General features: G+C 40.1%; 1 protein-coding gene across 1 annotated transcript; it reads left to right on the forward strand.

The window, feature by feature from the left end:
- The first annotated feature begins 6,630 nt into the window (after positions 1-6,630).
- Positions 6,631-13,233, forward strand: nansa (N-acetylneuraminic acid synthase a). The gene is made up of 6 exons (XM_080759243.1): positions 6,631-6,908; positions 7,883-8,098; positions 9,650-9,749; positions 10,379-10,533; positions 11,001-11,267; positions 11,465-13,233. Exons 1-6 carry the CDS (start codon positions 6,777-6,779, stop codon positions 11,672-11,674), a joined length of 1,080 nt encoding a protein of 359 aa, XP_080615369.1. The 5' UTR covers positions 6,631-6,776; the 3' UTR covers positions 11,675-13,233.
- Positions 13,234-16,518: the final 3,285 nt, after the last annotated feature.

Raw genomic sequence — 16,518 nt, forward strand, 5'->3', positions numbered from 1 at the left:
CTGATTCACATTTCAGAAAAGAATAGGATGCAGAACACAAAACGATGTTATCAAGACTTTATTAAACATATTGTGCATGATTGAATTAAGAACCAATTGGATGATGAATCTTACAAACGGAAGCCAGGAGCACATGACATGGGGGAGCCTACTGTACATAAGGGGGGAGTACATAAGTATGAATGAATGTTCATTGTAATGTACGGTGGGCATACATGTCACCATTAGACTATTCTGATCCATAGAGGCTGGCTGGAGGCTTTGATAGATGGAATGTGGACCTGTGGTCTGACAGTTGTAGAGGAGGGCAAGGAGAAAGTTTTATTAGTCAAGTAGGCCTATACACAGTGAGTGACAGTACTATCCAAAATTAGTCCTATGCATTAAACCGTCTAACTGTATGCAGTGGGAAGCTGTTGATCAACATCCAGGGAGTAATTCCCAGAGACTGAGACATTTGACCAAGAGTCCAAGACTGAGCAGCGAACAACAATTTTCACTATTCTTTTAAATCTAATGCAAGCATTTGACATTTTCTCCTGAAATACAATTAATGATAGCTTTTCATAATCGATTAGTTCAATTAGCTGTTGCACCCCTACTATAATGCAAAGACACAACGGTTACACTGTACACAAGTACAATGAAAATCATAAGAAAACTCATAATACTCTTCAGTGGGGTAACTTCCTGGACACTAAAGAATATATGCAAAACATGTTCATCTAACCGATAATATAAATGAAATGTATTTAGATTCGGATTCACTTCATTTGTCACTTTAAGATGTCACTTAAAAACCTTAAATCGGAAGCTCCTAAAAGCACAACAACAGTAAAACAGGGCAAAATGTCAGCACATATAGTATAAAGTGCATAGTGTTATTGTGTCCTTCTCTTTACTGTTGAGTCAGGTGAAATATTTCTGTGTGATTCCAAAGGGAATGTAGCTGCTAAGTAATGTGCGTGTGAGTTTGTATGTGCATGTGCATAATTATGTTTGTCTGATTCCCTAACCTTGTTGTTTTTGTGTTATGACATCATAGTCATGATCACCCATAGTGGCTGGTTGGAGGCTCTGATAGATGCAGTCCGGACCTGTGCTCTGACATATAGGGGAGAGGGAGGAGAACGTTTCATTAGTACTTACATACCCAGAATCTTGTTTTTTTTTATTTAAGCTTTATTTAATCAGTAAAGAAAAAAATATATTTAAAAACTTTTTTGAATAGTTCAAATAGTCGATCTACAAGCTCACAACGTACGTGTCGATGTAGATAATCGACCCAACTCCATTTACAGTTTATGAGGACACCCATTAGGAAAATGGTTTAATTAAACTTTATTAAACAATACACACGTCGTTGTAGCAGAACAAATAATGAAGAATCATAATACTCACTTCTCCATCATCTTCCGTGGTCTTCCTGTCACTGCCGATGATGACCACTGGAACATAAATGTGAAAAATGAGTAATTTGTTTCTGTGTGAAAGAGGAAGAGTGTGTGTGTGTGTGTGTGTGTGTGTGTGTGTGAGTGTGAGACACCTTGTGGTTTTCTGATCCTCTTTATGTAGAACATCAGCACTGCCACCACTGTCACAGCAAGTGCAACAGTTAAACCAGCAAGCAAACCTAGAAGTGTGCACAATTGAGTTGAATCAGCACCCTCTGGTGGGCAGCTCTGCAGACTTGAAAGTACAATATAAAGAGGGAACTGTAAAGCATTAACCATGAATCAACAGCCAAGTCTATGGACTTTAATGTTTACCTAGGGCAGTAGGCTACATGTCAACGTAAGACATCATCTGGCTGATTTAAATACCGCTGCACAAACAAAATGTATCAAACAGAGGACGACGCAATAAACTGACTCTCTTTGACTATGTGCTGTATTACAGGACACAACGGTTTTGAGTAAACGGATGACATACCAGCCCCTAAAGATGAGGAGGAGGATTCCTGAGACACGGTTGGTGTTGATACAATGGAGGTTGTTCTAGAAACATCAGGATGTTGAAGCGTAGATGCTGTAGTGGTCTTCTGAGGTGTTGTAATGGGAGAGGTCATCGTAGTTGTTTTAACCTTAGTGGTCCTCTTAGTTGTAACAACTACGGTCATCTCAGCCGTTGTAACGGGAGCTGGAAGCATGTTTGAAATAATACGAGTTCTATCAAGTAATTTTGCCACATCAATAATGTATAGTACTTTCGAGTTACGGAGAATAATATTTAGAACCCAGGCAATATTATAAGAGTTATAATATTATTATTATTATTATTACAGAGTAAACATGATGTATACAGTTCATTGAAGCACAGTAGTTACACACTTACCATCTTTTACATACAGGTGCACTTGTATATGTGAATCAGCCCAGAGTTCCCTCTGCAGTCCGCATATGTATTGTCCAGAGTCTGACTTCTTGAGTTTAGCGATGGATACTAATAAGTCTTTTCCTGAGTTTATCAAGCCTATCCTACCTTTTATTGTAGTTTTTCCAGATTCTGCCTTGGCAATGGTGTCTATTAGGCATGGGACTTTACAGAGGAACTTTGTTTTATCCTCGGTGGACGTCCAGACATTCCATCTTGAGCAGGTGAAAGACACGTCACCTCCAACATGGCCGGTTATGGTGATAGGTGTTGTCTCCGCAATACTCAACACTACAGTATAAGAGATATAATCATGGACACTCATAAATATGATATGACACACAACGTAATAATTGACAACATGATGTGAGGAGTGCATTTTTGCAGAAGGATTCTAGATGCTCCACAACAGTGGGCAGACAAAAGATGAGACAGACACTGAGAGCATCAGACATACAGACACTCAGACAGAGAGACGAAAACAATTAGCAGAGGAGGTCACTCACCACCAGAAAGAAAACAGTAAATGTAGACATTTCTCATGATGACGACGGTGAAGATGACTTAATTGTCCAGTTCTGGTGGGAGACGATTAGAGACTAGCTCATGGTACAGTACAGTGGTACAGTACAGACTGTGCACTTTCACTTTTACATTGGGAGAAACACGACGGTATATCACAGTCAACTAAACCCAACCCCCTTGCCCCTGAAACCCCCCTGTGATATATTTGTAAATTGCAGCTATATAACGTAAGTAGGCCTATGTATTGTTTGATATCCTCAAATTTCTATAAAAATATACATAAATAAACATGTAAATAAAGACGTATGTTGATGCTGCAGTCCTATAGCCTAAGAAGTACCTTATGCAATAATAAATTACTATTCATTTCGCTCCTATGCCACTAAAATGTTGAAAGCCCTACCAACAGCCGTTAAGAAATGTGAATCCTAGACTCCTTCAAAACAGCTCTCAAAGAGCACTTACAGGCGGCTTGCATTTCGAAAAAATTAAAAGTGTCGTCGTCGTCCCTTATTTTTCAACACATGTTTTACCCTTTTTTCTAACCATGTATATGATGATTTTTGTTTTTTGCATTTAAGTGTATATTTGTATGTCTTTAAATGTTCTGATGAATTGAATATATAGGACCCTTATGTAAACAAGTCTTAGTGCTTTTTATTTTTCTCTTAGCAGATTTTGTATTGACCTTTCTACAAACTGCAGTGTTAACCTAAATACTGTAGCCTACAAATCTGAGGTAAACAAACATCAGATTATGAACACAAACACTGATCTCTGATCTCTCCGACACACTTTTTGACACATCTACTGCAAATGAACTGCAGATGACTTGTCAATAAAGTTCCGCTTGGAGAGGATATGTGACTGCAGGCTGCCTCGTGCGTGTCCGTAGCCCGTTTTAATCTAAGTAAATATAGGGAGAAGCACTGTACGGTATAAGCAAACCCATCACTGTTACCCTGGGGCTTTTCATAAATAAAAGTGACAGCCCACAACACAACAACAAACTTTGATAATAGACTAAGTTCCGACTGTAACCAACAGGACTAATTATAAATTGCTGTATTGTTTGATTTGCTGTCCTCAAATTGTCCATATAAAATAAATACATAAACAAAGACTTGAAGTACAGTTGTGCTACAGTCCAAAAGGCACCTAGTTAATTCAGTAGATTCTAACCACAGTGCATTTTAACACAATAACTTCATAATTATGTCTGTCCCCACTCCCAGTATGATTTTTTTCTTCTTGACAGATCAGGTGACAGATGAAACAATTTCTTATGATGTTCAGTAAATGCCAATTTGTAATTGCTGATCATAGCTCAGCATTGCTGAACTCTTTATTGTGTACCTGTTTACCTGTAATTGTCCATTTGGGTCCATATGTTACACTCTCAGAGTTACAAATCATGGACCCTTACAGGTCTGTAACTCTGAGAGTGTACTAGTACAAATGGAACCAAATGGACCCTTTTATAACTTTTAACTCTGATACTGTACAAATGGAATCAAATGGGACTCTTATGGGTCCATCTGGTTTTACTCTCAGAGTTATGGGGGAGTTACAGACCTGTAAGGGTTTCATTTCGTCTGCGCGAAAAATGAAACATCAACCTGACCACAACAATTCTCACACTTCCGTTGACAATTCTTGTAATTTCTTGCAGCTTCAGTAAAGGAGTTGAATAAGTATAATACAGTAGGCTACTTTGTTTCTCTCTTCTTTTTTTTTAAGATGCATGCTCCCCCAAAAGTAACTAATGTCTACTTTGAACAAAGGTAGATGTCTTGTCAAATAATAATCATCAGCCAATGTATTTTTTAATTAAGTTTCACCGTTTTAATTTGACCTCAGGCTATACACACATTCACACCCATTCATTGTTAACTTCACTTTGTGTCTCTGTCATATTGACTTTAAGATTCACACTTTCACAGACACTTTAGGTTAGAAGACTAGCTTACAAACTACAAAGTTATTATATTACCACTGTCTGACACAAAATGAATAGGCCTAATGTTCCTCACTGATATATTTAGATCAGTCACTTTATACTGGAATCTATGCCTTTTAATTTCAAACATATGTAGTATGTAATGGAATGTAACACATGGGTTGTGTGTAATAGAAGTGATGGTAGCCTCAATCTTAATTGAGGTAATTATTATTTGACAGCAGATCATATTTTTTAGATCAAGGTTGGTTGAAAAAGTCATTCACCAATAGATTCAATATATATACAGTATATGAGTTTCAAGCAGTTTCCTCACATTTGATTTCAGATGGGACAGTGGTGGCCTAAAGATTAGAGCGCACTAACTATTAAGTTAAGTGAATGGTTGGTCACCCTCCTCACGCCTCCACGACACTGCTGAAGTGCCCTTGAGCAAGGCACTGAACCCCCAACTGCTCTATAGTGGAGCTGCTCAGTGGCCAACATTGGTAGGCTGTGGCTGTATTGGTCAGCTCAGGTTTTCATGTTTGTCTGTGCGGGGCATTGCTGAAAATGTGCACTTGAGCTCCAAAGCTACGATCTATAAAGGTACCAACTGTGTGTACATATGTCTGTAATCCACATAACTCGAGAACCATTCGCCCCACCAATTTATAATTCGACACACGCATCTTGCACACAGAGGTGACACAGAGGGGAATATTCTATGCAGTTTGACATTCGAGTAGTGTAGTCTATAATGGACTGGATTGGATTTGACAAAAATAAAAAAATGAATAAAACGATGGGTTATAGCCCATGTTTTTTGAAATTTTGAAAAAAAAGGTTATCCTCGTTTCTCATCATTTTGGACCATGGGCTATAGCCCATATCGTACGGCATACTATGGCACGCCGTTTTTCATCATTTTTGAGGATTTGAAAAAAATTACCATTTCCGCAATTTCCGCAATTCCGCAATTTCTACAATTATCATTGTCGCAATTTCCGCAATTTCAGACTCTGACTACCGATCAAGGTGCCTGGACCGCTGAGCCCAGGCCGATAATGGACAATCTTGAACAGTGGAGCTGGCCTGTTCTGACATCACAATGATGTTCTGACATCTGCATTCTGCATAGACTCTTGGGCATGCCTGACAAAGAACTCCATATATGGGCATAAAAGGGACACAGATATAATATCGTAGGCCCAGGGCATTCATTTCCAACTTGCATCGTTCCAACTTCCAAGTAGGCCAGCCAGTGCCCACTGGGCACCTCGCAGTAGGCCTACATGTAAATTTAAAGAACCAAAACTAAATCAGAATAGGCTGCTATGGCATTCGATTCCCCACAGCCATAGCCCCCCACGGCCCCACCTATGTCTATATGCTACCGGTATTGAAAACAAAGCTAAATCCAATTCTACCTTACTTTAGTTTAAAACATGTTTTTATAGATACGTATTTAGATACAAAATTAAGTTTTTTTTAATAATGGTCCATTTGAGCATGATTTGAAATTAAACAAAATATTTAATTTGCTTCTGAGTCAGAGGCAAATCTTTCGTTTCATATAAGTCATGCTCAAAATGGAGCTATAATTATTCAACGGTCAATAAATTAACCTGAATTTAACACGCACGTACGCACGCACGCAGATTGTTTCCGTAACCGCTCTAGTCCGGATACGCAAACTGCAAAGTGGAAATGACATTTATGACGCACAGCCAACCAGCCAACCCGGCTGTGCGCTTGCTCTACGTAACGTTCCAGCTTCCTCCGGCATTTGGATGTATGGCAGCAGTTGCGTACAGTAACAGTCTCTCTGTATCTCTCGTTGTCCACGTTACATTAGTACAGTAGCATTTAGGCTGTTTTCCCTCGGTGTTAATCTCTCTCCGTGTCTCAGCTGTGTATCTGTCTCTCTAGTGTCAGAATGCCGTTGAAGTTTGAACTGTGTCCTGGGAGGATGATCGGCGGATCCAACCCGTGTTTCATCATAGCGGAGATCGGACAGAACCACCAGGGAGACATCGAGATAGCCAAGAAAATGATTAAGATGGCAAAGGTGCAGATTTCAGAACAAGCACTCGGATCTTTTGTCAACGTTACGTAGAAATACCTCATAATAAGTATAGTGTAACTATAGCTACTATGTTTAGGCTACTGTAGTAAAACCTTGCTTTCGTATTTCTACTGGAGAGAAACGTGCAAATGTATTGGCAGGCATCCAAATGTAAATAATCTGTCATTGTGCAGAATGGCCAGATTATTGCTTTAATGTTGCAGCAGGTAAACGTAAACGTGGGTCTGATTTGAATGACTTTTATGTGCCTAACAAATTAGGCAAGTATCAGAGTTATAATGTGTGTTTTTCATTAATAAATACACGGTAATACAATTACAATAAACTATAGTATCAAGTAGGCGTAAAAAAAGTACATCAAAATTGTAGCCTACTATATATTTTAATTACTTTCACCACTGCCAAAGGTACAGTAATCTGAACAGAGAAAAAACCTCTACGAGAATCTAAAAATTTGGGCTAGTATTCACTCACTTTCCTACTCAAGTAGAAATATTGTTACTTGACTTAAATATGAGTGTTTGCGTTGAAAATAACTTGTGTAAAAGCACAAAATAATCTAATTTGAAGACTGCAGCTCTCAAGTGGTGCTCTCAATGTATGCATGCTTACCCGGTATATGCAGTAGCCTAAACTGTTGATTTCAGAACTGCAGCAGTTTGGCTGCACAACCTAGAAATTGTAGTCAAACTTGGGCTGGAAAAGGTTGATTGCTAATGCTAGCATATATTTCACAAGTGGTTGGGAACTATAGAACCACTGGGCTAGATTATTATGATTGTTGTTTAAATACAGTACAAATAAACACCTATAAATCCTTTCACGAATTTCTATGTTTATTCAGTAACATAAAAATGTATTACAACAATGCAATGCTTCCAGCTCCTTCACTGGTTTTCTAAGCTGTACAGCTGTAATTCTCTTTCTCTGTCATCCTTTCTCATCCACCTGTACAGGACTGCGGTGCCGACTGTGCCAAGTTCCAGAAGAGCGAGCTGGACCACAAGTTCAACAAACAAGCCTTGGAGCGGCCTTACACCTCCAAGCACTCCTGGGGAAAAACCTATGGCGAGCACAAGCGCCATCTGGAGTTCAGCCACGAGCAGTACAGGGTGCTGCAAAAGTATGCCAAGGAGGTTGGCATCTTCTTCACCGCCTCAGGAATGGATGAGGTAATGGCATTTATTTTCTGTTTTACTTGGGGAGCCGTAGACGAGGTCAGGGAATGTGGAGCAGGGAGAGAGAGAGAGGAGGAGTCATGCTGCAGTCACACCGTCTCATGAAATCTCAAGGGCATGAACTGTTATCATTCTTGCACTCAGGAGTGTAGCGGCCGTTAGGAAACTCAGGCCTTGGCTACGCCAATGTTGCTCTTTCCCCACCTAGCTGCTGAAAGAAATAAATCTGCTACTCCTACGATGACAATAGATAAATTGGCTGCCCCATTCGCAACTTTTACCAAGCAAAAAAAAGCTGCCAGACTCGTTCAGTCTGAACAGCTGAATAAACATAGGAATGAAAGACCCTGGCTGGAATCTGGATGCATGTCAATGGTCCATTGTGTGACCTGTACTGTAGTCTGTAATCTGTATAAGTGTATAGGCATAGGTTATTGTCAGATGTCCTGAAGCAGTCCAAAAGAGAATGGATAATGGTCCTGGATTCATGAATTAAATTAGAGGTGACGTGACTTGCGACTAGCCGACAAACAGAGACAGACAGACGTTCGTGCGACGCGTGTGCGTTTGAATTAATGAATGCATTTTTATGTTTGTGTCTTGTCATAAAGACCCATCCCTTACGGGATTGTAAGACCAAAAACATAAATAAAGAATATTACATTAACTTCCTGAACACAGAAACTACACAAAAAGAAAATATTTGGTTAATACTCAATAGTCATATCTCATATGTTTTCTTTTCCGTTTGTCCCAAGTATTCTGTAAGTGTGAATAACTTATGTTTGAAAATCCACACCAGTCTCTCTGCTTAACCATCCAGGGCTCCACACCTACTTAACAATTTTTTTATGCAATTTGAGATAGAAAGGGCAGTATAAAATAAAGTTGAACTAATTCTTAATATCGTTTATATCACAGTACATGCATATCTGCTCTTCTTCTATTACTCCTCTCTACCTACCAGTCTCAAGGTGCAGGGGCAAGATGAACGGAGTTGGGCACATACTAGAGATCTTTGTCTTTTGGATAAAGGAGCACATACCTTTCACTAGCATAACAGCCTTTATCATAACAAATGTTCTCAGCTTTGGTTTATGCAATATATCATCATTTGTTCTGATATAAGCTATGAAGTGTAAATGGTGCTTTTAACCAAAGCACTTTACGTAGATTGATTGTGCATTACATTCACCCATCTATACACACATTCACACACTGATGGCTTATCTCAAACGGCTCCCATCGCATGTCTCCTCTTATTGCCAATATAGGAGTGAATTTATGTGTGTGAGCATGTGCGTGTGTGTGACTTACTACGAGTGACAGTCACAAGTCACAAGTTGACATGGAAACGGCTTAAATACAAAGTTAAAATGGTTTTGCTTAGACATTGGGATGGAGATGGTTATGTTTGAGGTTAAGGTCAAGATAAGGATCTGGTGGGTGGTTAGCCAATGAGGTTGTGTGACCTCAAACTTCCACATTCATAGAAATTGGGATACTGGTCCAGGAGGAATGACCTTAAAGTGTTGCTTTTCTCAGATGGCTGTGGAGTTTCTCCATGAGCTGAAGGTTCCTTTCTTCAAAGTGGGCTCTGGGGACACCAACAATTTCCCTTTACTGGAGAAGACAGCCAAGAAAGGTGAGGAGACAAAACCCTCATAGGGTTGAATATATTTAATATATATATCCATATATTTATATTATTATGAAAAGGTAGTGGTACCTTTTTTATGTTTTTATGTAAAGCATTTTGATTTTCCTCTGTATACTGCCTTGCCTCGTTTTAGCACGCTGTGTATTAATTTTCATACTATATTTCAAATATATTTTGCAACATTATTGACACAGCTTCCACAAGCTTAGGTTATTGGTTGTGTGATTGCATTATTATCATCTATTCATTTCCTTGGACCCTCTTCCCATGTCGGTGTCAGAGCTCTGTCACCATACAGTTTTTACAATTTTCTTATAATCCTTTCATAAACCTTTTTTTTCAGGTGATTTCTTTAGGCTGTTTCTTTGTCCTTTCTTCATTTAGCAGAGTGTAGACTGTAGTAGAGAGACTGAACAACATGCAGCTCAAGCCTCCGACCACATTCAAACCATAAATGCAGCAATTCTGTGGTTGATGCATTTTGATCAGCTCAATGCGGAGTTCCCACGGAGAACTGCACTTTCAGATTTTGGGAGTTTGGACTAGAAATGCGGTTCTCTCTCTCTACATTCAATCTAATCAATCAGGCCACATAACTCTTGTCTGTGTGCCAGGCCGTCCCATGGTGGTCTCCAGTGGAATGCAGTCCATGGACACCATGCGTCGGGTCTACCAGACGGTCAAGGAGCACAACCCAAACTTCACCATCCTGCAGTGCACCAGTGCCTACCCTCTGGAAGCAGAGGACGTCAACCTCCGAGTCATCGCGGTAAAGACGACAGAACACAATACAATTACGCAATATTATTACACGAGGGTGTGCTTTACTGTGATTGTATTGGCGCGACGGTGACGTGGTCATGAACGAGGCAGAGCCCATGTTCCGTAAGCATCCCTGAACACTATACACAACATACAGAGAGAGACAGGCCTTGGTATTCAAGCCGAAAAGGTTCTCCAATTTGAACGGCCCCTTATGGAGGGATAACTCCATACTTTTTTCCTCCCGACACGCCTCAAGGACAGTTCAAATGTCAGTCACTAGGTAGTATTGTATTTGTTTTTTTTGTATTTATACAACGTAGGAGTTGAATGAATGATAAAAAATAAATTGAGGCCTCTCACAAAAAGTGGTGAGATATCATCTTTGGTTAGACATGCATATTTTCAACAGCTAAACCTTTCCAGTGTGGAACAGTATCATAACACACGTCTCCCTCCACTCTTCACATCCAGGAGTACCAGAAGGAGTTTCCCGATATTCCCATCGGATATTCTGGCCATGAGTCTGGGATTAGTATCTCAGTGGCCGCCGTAGCTCTGGGGGCAAAGGTCATTGAGCGCCACGTGACCTTGGACAAGACGTGGAAAGGAAGTGACCACGCAGCCTCCTTGGTGCCCGCAGAGCTGACAGAACTGGTCCGATCCATCCGATTGGTGGAGAGAGCCCTGGGGACTGGTGTCAAAACCATGCTCCCCTGTGAGAAGCCATGTCATGATAAGGTAAAGGATTGGAAGATCTGTTAAAACGTCCCAATTTGATAGTGACATTTTTCAGTTCAGTTCTTTGCTTTTTAGAGATCACAGACCAATAACAGTTCAATGGCATCTACACTCTAGTCTACAGTAAATAATACCTTAAAATTAAAACTTATCTCTCTCTCCCTCTCCCCCTCTGTCCCTCCCTCTCCCCCCCCCAGCTGGGGAAGTCTATTGTCGCCAAGGTTCATATCCCCAAAAACACTGTCCTGACTCTGGACATGCTGGCAGTGAAGGTGGCCGAGCCCAAGGGTGTCCCGCCGGAGGACATCTTCCTGCTGGTCGGTAAGACCCTCGTTGAAGACACGGAGGAGGACGAGAGCATCACGCCGGATGTGGTGGACAGCTACGGCAAGAAGGCCAAGTGCTGAGATCAGGTGGAATTAAAAAAATCACACACCTGTGAACTGAGTGGTGCAATCCCCCCCCCCCCCCCTCTCTCTCTCTCTCTCTCTCTCTCATTAGAGACACAGCACTACCCCTCTCTCTGTTTCTGGCTCCCCCTACTGGTATAAATAAGTAACATACTCAGGCTCATAGACACACACAGGTACACAGGTACATGGACATTGCTGGTTGTAGGAGTGGTTGCACCACTCAAAAAGACAGGGTGGGAAGTCATTGATGTAGTGCGGCTAAAATAACAATTCAGTTTCTCACATAATGAAGAACCATTGTTGCATAATGTAGAGACCTGTACGGGAATCGTGTACGTTCAGCCAAACGGTGCATTTAACCACTTAAAACCTATACTTTATTGACCAGACTCTCCCAGGGGTCTACACATTGTCCCCTCATTTTCTCCTTCTACACAAAGTCTCTTTGCCGAAAAGAATCAGATCTACAAGCTCCACGCACGCTGTGAGGTGTAGGTCTGTTGTTTTCTCCAAATGTTGGCCCATTAAGTCATTCCTTTAATAGGTTCATATAGTGCTCAAGTGGTTAACTCTTAAACAGAATCAATTGACATTATTTCAAATAAGATCATGGGGCTGGTCTTATTAATTTATATATGGACCTTAAAAGTGAGTGAAAGTCAAAATGTCAGGCCAGGTCACAAGACCAGTCTAACTATTTGTGTTTGATGTCAAGAGTCATCACATGACCTTTTTCTCACGTGCTTTAACAATACAAATGACGTTAGTTTTGTGGATTCATTTACTTTTAATGCGTGGCCCCCTGTGCCCCCCCACAACATGTCCAGAACTTCTTCATATTTCACCAAAACCAGATCAGAACTCCCACCACAGGACTCGGGCAATCAATTAATTCAGTTGCAACCACTATATTAATGGCAAGTATTTCATACAGCTTAAGTAAAAAAAACCTGAACTATCCTTTTACCCATGAGCCCCTTAGGCAGGATGCTTTACAGTGTCACATGACTCCTGATAACACTCACAATGTGTTGTGAGTTGTCAGAACCCATTAAGACCTGAGGCCAATTCTACAAATGCCAATTCTAAACCAGTAGTTCTCAAACATTTTTGTAATTCATTTTTAAGATTTTTCGAAAATGTTTAAAAAAAGAAGATGTAAAGTACATCGGTACATAGTTTGGTAGTTTTCATGAGGATAGGTTGATCATCATCCTGACAACTTCCCTCTTTCCAACTACAAATAGTTGTTCATCTGTTGTGTAAAGTGCCTGACTCAAATGGAATAGGAATGTACCTCCTCAATGTACTGTACTACGAGGGCTTGTAGTGCTTCATCATAACTGACATGTTTGTGTTGATTGGCACGGTTTGGTTTGTTTTCTTAACGTGGATTGGGAAATCCAGGGTGCCAATAATATTTGTTGCATCTTCATGTACGGAAAGGTCAGTAGTATATGTTACAACAACAATGGAAAAACTGTTCACTACTGGTATTGTATACTAGACTAGAACGTGAACAGACCAACAATTAAAATAATGTTTTTGCACCACTAGGTGGAGCTGTCGGTTGTTATTTCTTAGCTAACAGTTTAGTCCCTTTTCAGTCATTTGGACACAGACTGAACACTGCTAGGCTCATTGGTAGGGCAACAATTATTGATTATTTTCTTTTCATCATCTTTTGATTAATGAAATAATCAAAGTGATATATATATACACACACTCGGCAACAAAAGTTTGGAAACTTGTACGTGGAATGAGCAACACAGCTAAACGTGTGTGTAGCGCCTCCAAAAAATGTGCCCAAATGGTTGGTATTCAACCCTTGCTTGGAGTTGCTTAGTGGATCATGCTGGTCAACCTAGCCTAGGCATCCCATTCCTCAACCATGTTTTGTTGCAAGTCATCCAATGTGGTTCTGTTGGTCACTACTCACTAGCACGGCCAAATTGGTTGAGGTCTGGACTCGCGGCAAGCCATCCCATCCTCCACTCCCAAATTCTGGAGGTAGGCTACTCTGTGATGATCTTGGCTCTGTAGGGGCGAGCGTTGTCATCCTGGGACAGCGGTCCCAGATTCTGAAGATGTGGGATCACCACTGGCTCTCACTGCATTTGAGATCGCTTTCAATGGTGACAACCTCAAGTTCTGTCTTGCCTGTGAGAGAGATACTGCCCCATACCATGCCAAGCTGTTGGCAGTAGCTTTTGGATCTTCAACCCGCAAGTTCCCTAACACAGAGTGTAAAATTAATAGTGTAAAAATGGCCAATATGTGTTTTTTTTTTCCTTATTACTGTGTGAGAGTGCAATCATCCAATCCACTAAGCAACAGTAGCAACTCAAAGCAAGGATGAATACCTACCAATCTGTTGGCTTCCAAACTAGCTGACAATAATAAATTAACAATGGCAACATGATTTATTTTATTCGTTTTGAGCAAGAGGTTATAAACAAAACATTATAATCAAAGGTACAGTAAGAGATCATTATTTACAGAAGTTTAATAAAGTCGGTGAAATCCAGTGTGCATCTAAAAAAGAATGTTAAGAATGTAATGTCTAACTAATAACCATATATAATTTATTCATTTTTAACCAACTTCTTTAACTCCCTCTGGAGTTGAAATGCTTTCACCTTTTAGCAAATAAGAAATTTCAGCTGAGGAATGGATGAAATAATTTCTGTTTTTTCTTTGTGGGAAATGTATCGACACATTGCTGGTGTCCAGCCTCTGCCCATTCAGCTATGGATGCGCATGGAGAGGAGAGGAGTGGGTAAAATGGTCTTATTCTTATTCTACGGGGGCAAAAACACTGGAGTGGTGGAGATAAAAGAAACACTTTTTATAATCATGCCCTGCTGATGAAATCTTAACTCATACTGCATCATACGGTGGTGGTGTTGTACAACAAAGTATAAGTCAGACTCAAATTTGAGCCCACCCGCCCCCACAAGCATGTCATAACATCCAAGGATATGAGGATCTCCATAACATTATGAAAAGCAGTCTGAGACTAGTCTTAGCACTGTACTGTAGCCAATTGTCACGTCATGTCATCAATGTTATTAGGCTAACTAATAAATAACAAATAACAATAAATCAGTATGAGCAAAATAATAATTTGAAAGAAAAAGAAGCAACCAAAGAAACAATGCGAAAGAAAGACATATTTATATATCATCAGTACCACTGTAAAAACAAAAGTGAATTGCTGGGAAAAGCCATCTAAATTCAAGCACCCATTCATGAGCCTGCACGCGTTCTCCTTCAACCTGCCTTGGTTTCTCAAGCCCATTAACCATGTAGATATATATAGTACACTTTAGTTAGCGGAGGCTTTAGGGTGGCATTAAGCTGCTGCTGCTAACCTTACCTTCACACAGTTACATGAATACTGTCACAAATCACATCTAACCTTCTCTTGAGTGTAATGCAATTGGCATAAGTTTTTCTCAAATTAATTGATTGATTAATGACTCAAATAATGATTGTGCATCAATGCATCTCCTCCAGCATTGATAAAAGTAGCTTTGAAGAAATCTTTTTTTTTAATTCTATTTTATTAATAATTCAGTATACCCTGTCTAATGAACATTTGGCAAGGTAATAAATAATACAACTCCATGTCAGCTAATTTCTCTTGCAGCCTGGCCACAGTAATGTAAATTACTGAACACCCTCTTTGAAACACCTAGCGAATGTTTGTTAGATGGTGTTTTTTGTTTTGTTATTTTTTTTTTCCTTCTCCATGACAGTAGATTTGTTTGACTTCAAGGTATAGATGCAATGTCACAGTCAGTTATATGCTACACAGAAGGAGCGCTCGGTTGACTTGGGTGATTATAACAACCTTCCAGTTGAGGACAGCACATATTCTGTAGGACAAGTCCTATTATAGCAGCCACCACAGTGACCACACCCCCTTTCCAGATCTCCTACTCGGGTCAAACAGCCACAGACGAGTCACACATCTGACAACATAAACTCACACTGTAACATCCTAAGTGTTAATTAACCCATTCTGACCTGAGATCAGATTCATTCAAGGTTTCCACTGGACACACACTTGTCTGATTAACCCATTCTGTCCTGAGATCAGATTCTAAAAATGTCAGCCGTTCTTCGATTTTTCAAAAATTGCAGATCTACAAGCTCGTAGCGCGCCACTCGGTGGCGCGCTATGAGCTTGTAGATCTGCTATTTTTCAATAGCTAAAGCATAACACGATGCTGACACCAAAATGGGTTCCCGTTCAGAATGGGTTAAACCCTGAGCATGTACAAATGTTTTATACTTCATATATACACATTATGTCATCAACATGGTAGATATTCAATTCAATTCAAAGGACAATCAAAATGTAATTGAAAGTGAGAGTATCCAATGGATCGATTTCTATGTACCGAGGTCACTCCCGGAATGATTAGTATAGTCTTTAAGGTGGTTGTGTTCCATTTGATATCCTGTCACAGCAGCTCACAAATCCTGCTGCTTTTCCTTGCACATTGTTGTACTTCGTCCAGCAGATATGGGAGGTTTTTGTCATTAGCCATGTTTTCAAACTCTGTGGGAAGTATGTGTCTCTGATGTCTTAGTACGGTGGACAGACGATTAGGAAATGTAGCTTGGTTTCCACTTCCACTTTCCACTTTTCCACGGGTCTGCCTATGACAGCTTTTCACGATCGCAAGACTGTGCTCACTGAGTCTGTACCTATAGTCAAGATTTCTCAGATAGCAAAGTTTACTTTGCTTTTGGGATGCTTCTTTCCAATGTGTCAGATGGCTTTCCTTTTGCTGTTTTATCATTTGGCTTAATCCAATGAGTTTTCT

Source organism: Protomyctophum bolini (assembly GCF_963924005.1).
Source record: "Protomyctophum bolini genome assembly, chromosome: 3".
In the NCBI taxonomy this organism is placed as follows: Eukaryota; Metazoa; Chordata; class Actinopteri; order Myctophiformes; family Myctophidae; genus Protomyctophum; species Protomyctophum bolini.

Excerpts from the sequence above, each read along its gene's own strand:
- nansa (XM_080759243.1), top strand. The coding sequence starts at position 6,777 with ATGCCGTTGAAGTTTGAACTGTGTCCTGGGAGGATGATCGGCGGATCC. Across the intron at positions 8,099-9,649 it reads CCGCCTCAGGAATGGATGAG|ATGGCTGTGGAGTTTCTCCA; the intron begins GTAATGGCATTT and ends TGCTTTTCTCAG. Across the intron at positions 11,268-11,464 it reads AGAAGCCATGTCATGATAAG|CTGGGGAAGTCTATTGTCGC; the intron begins GTAAAGGATTGG and ends TCCCCCCCCCAG.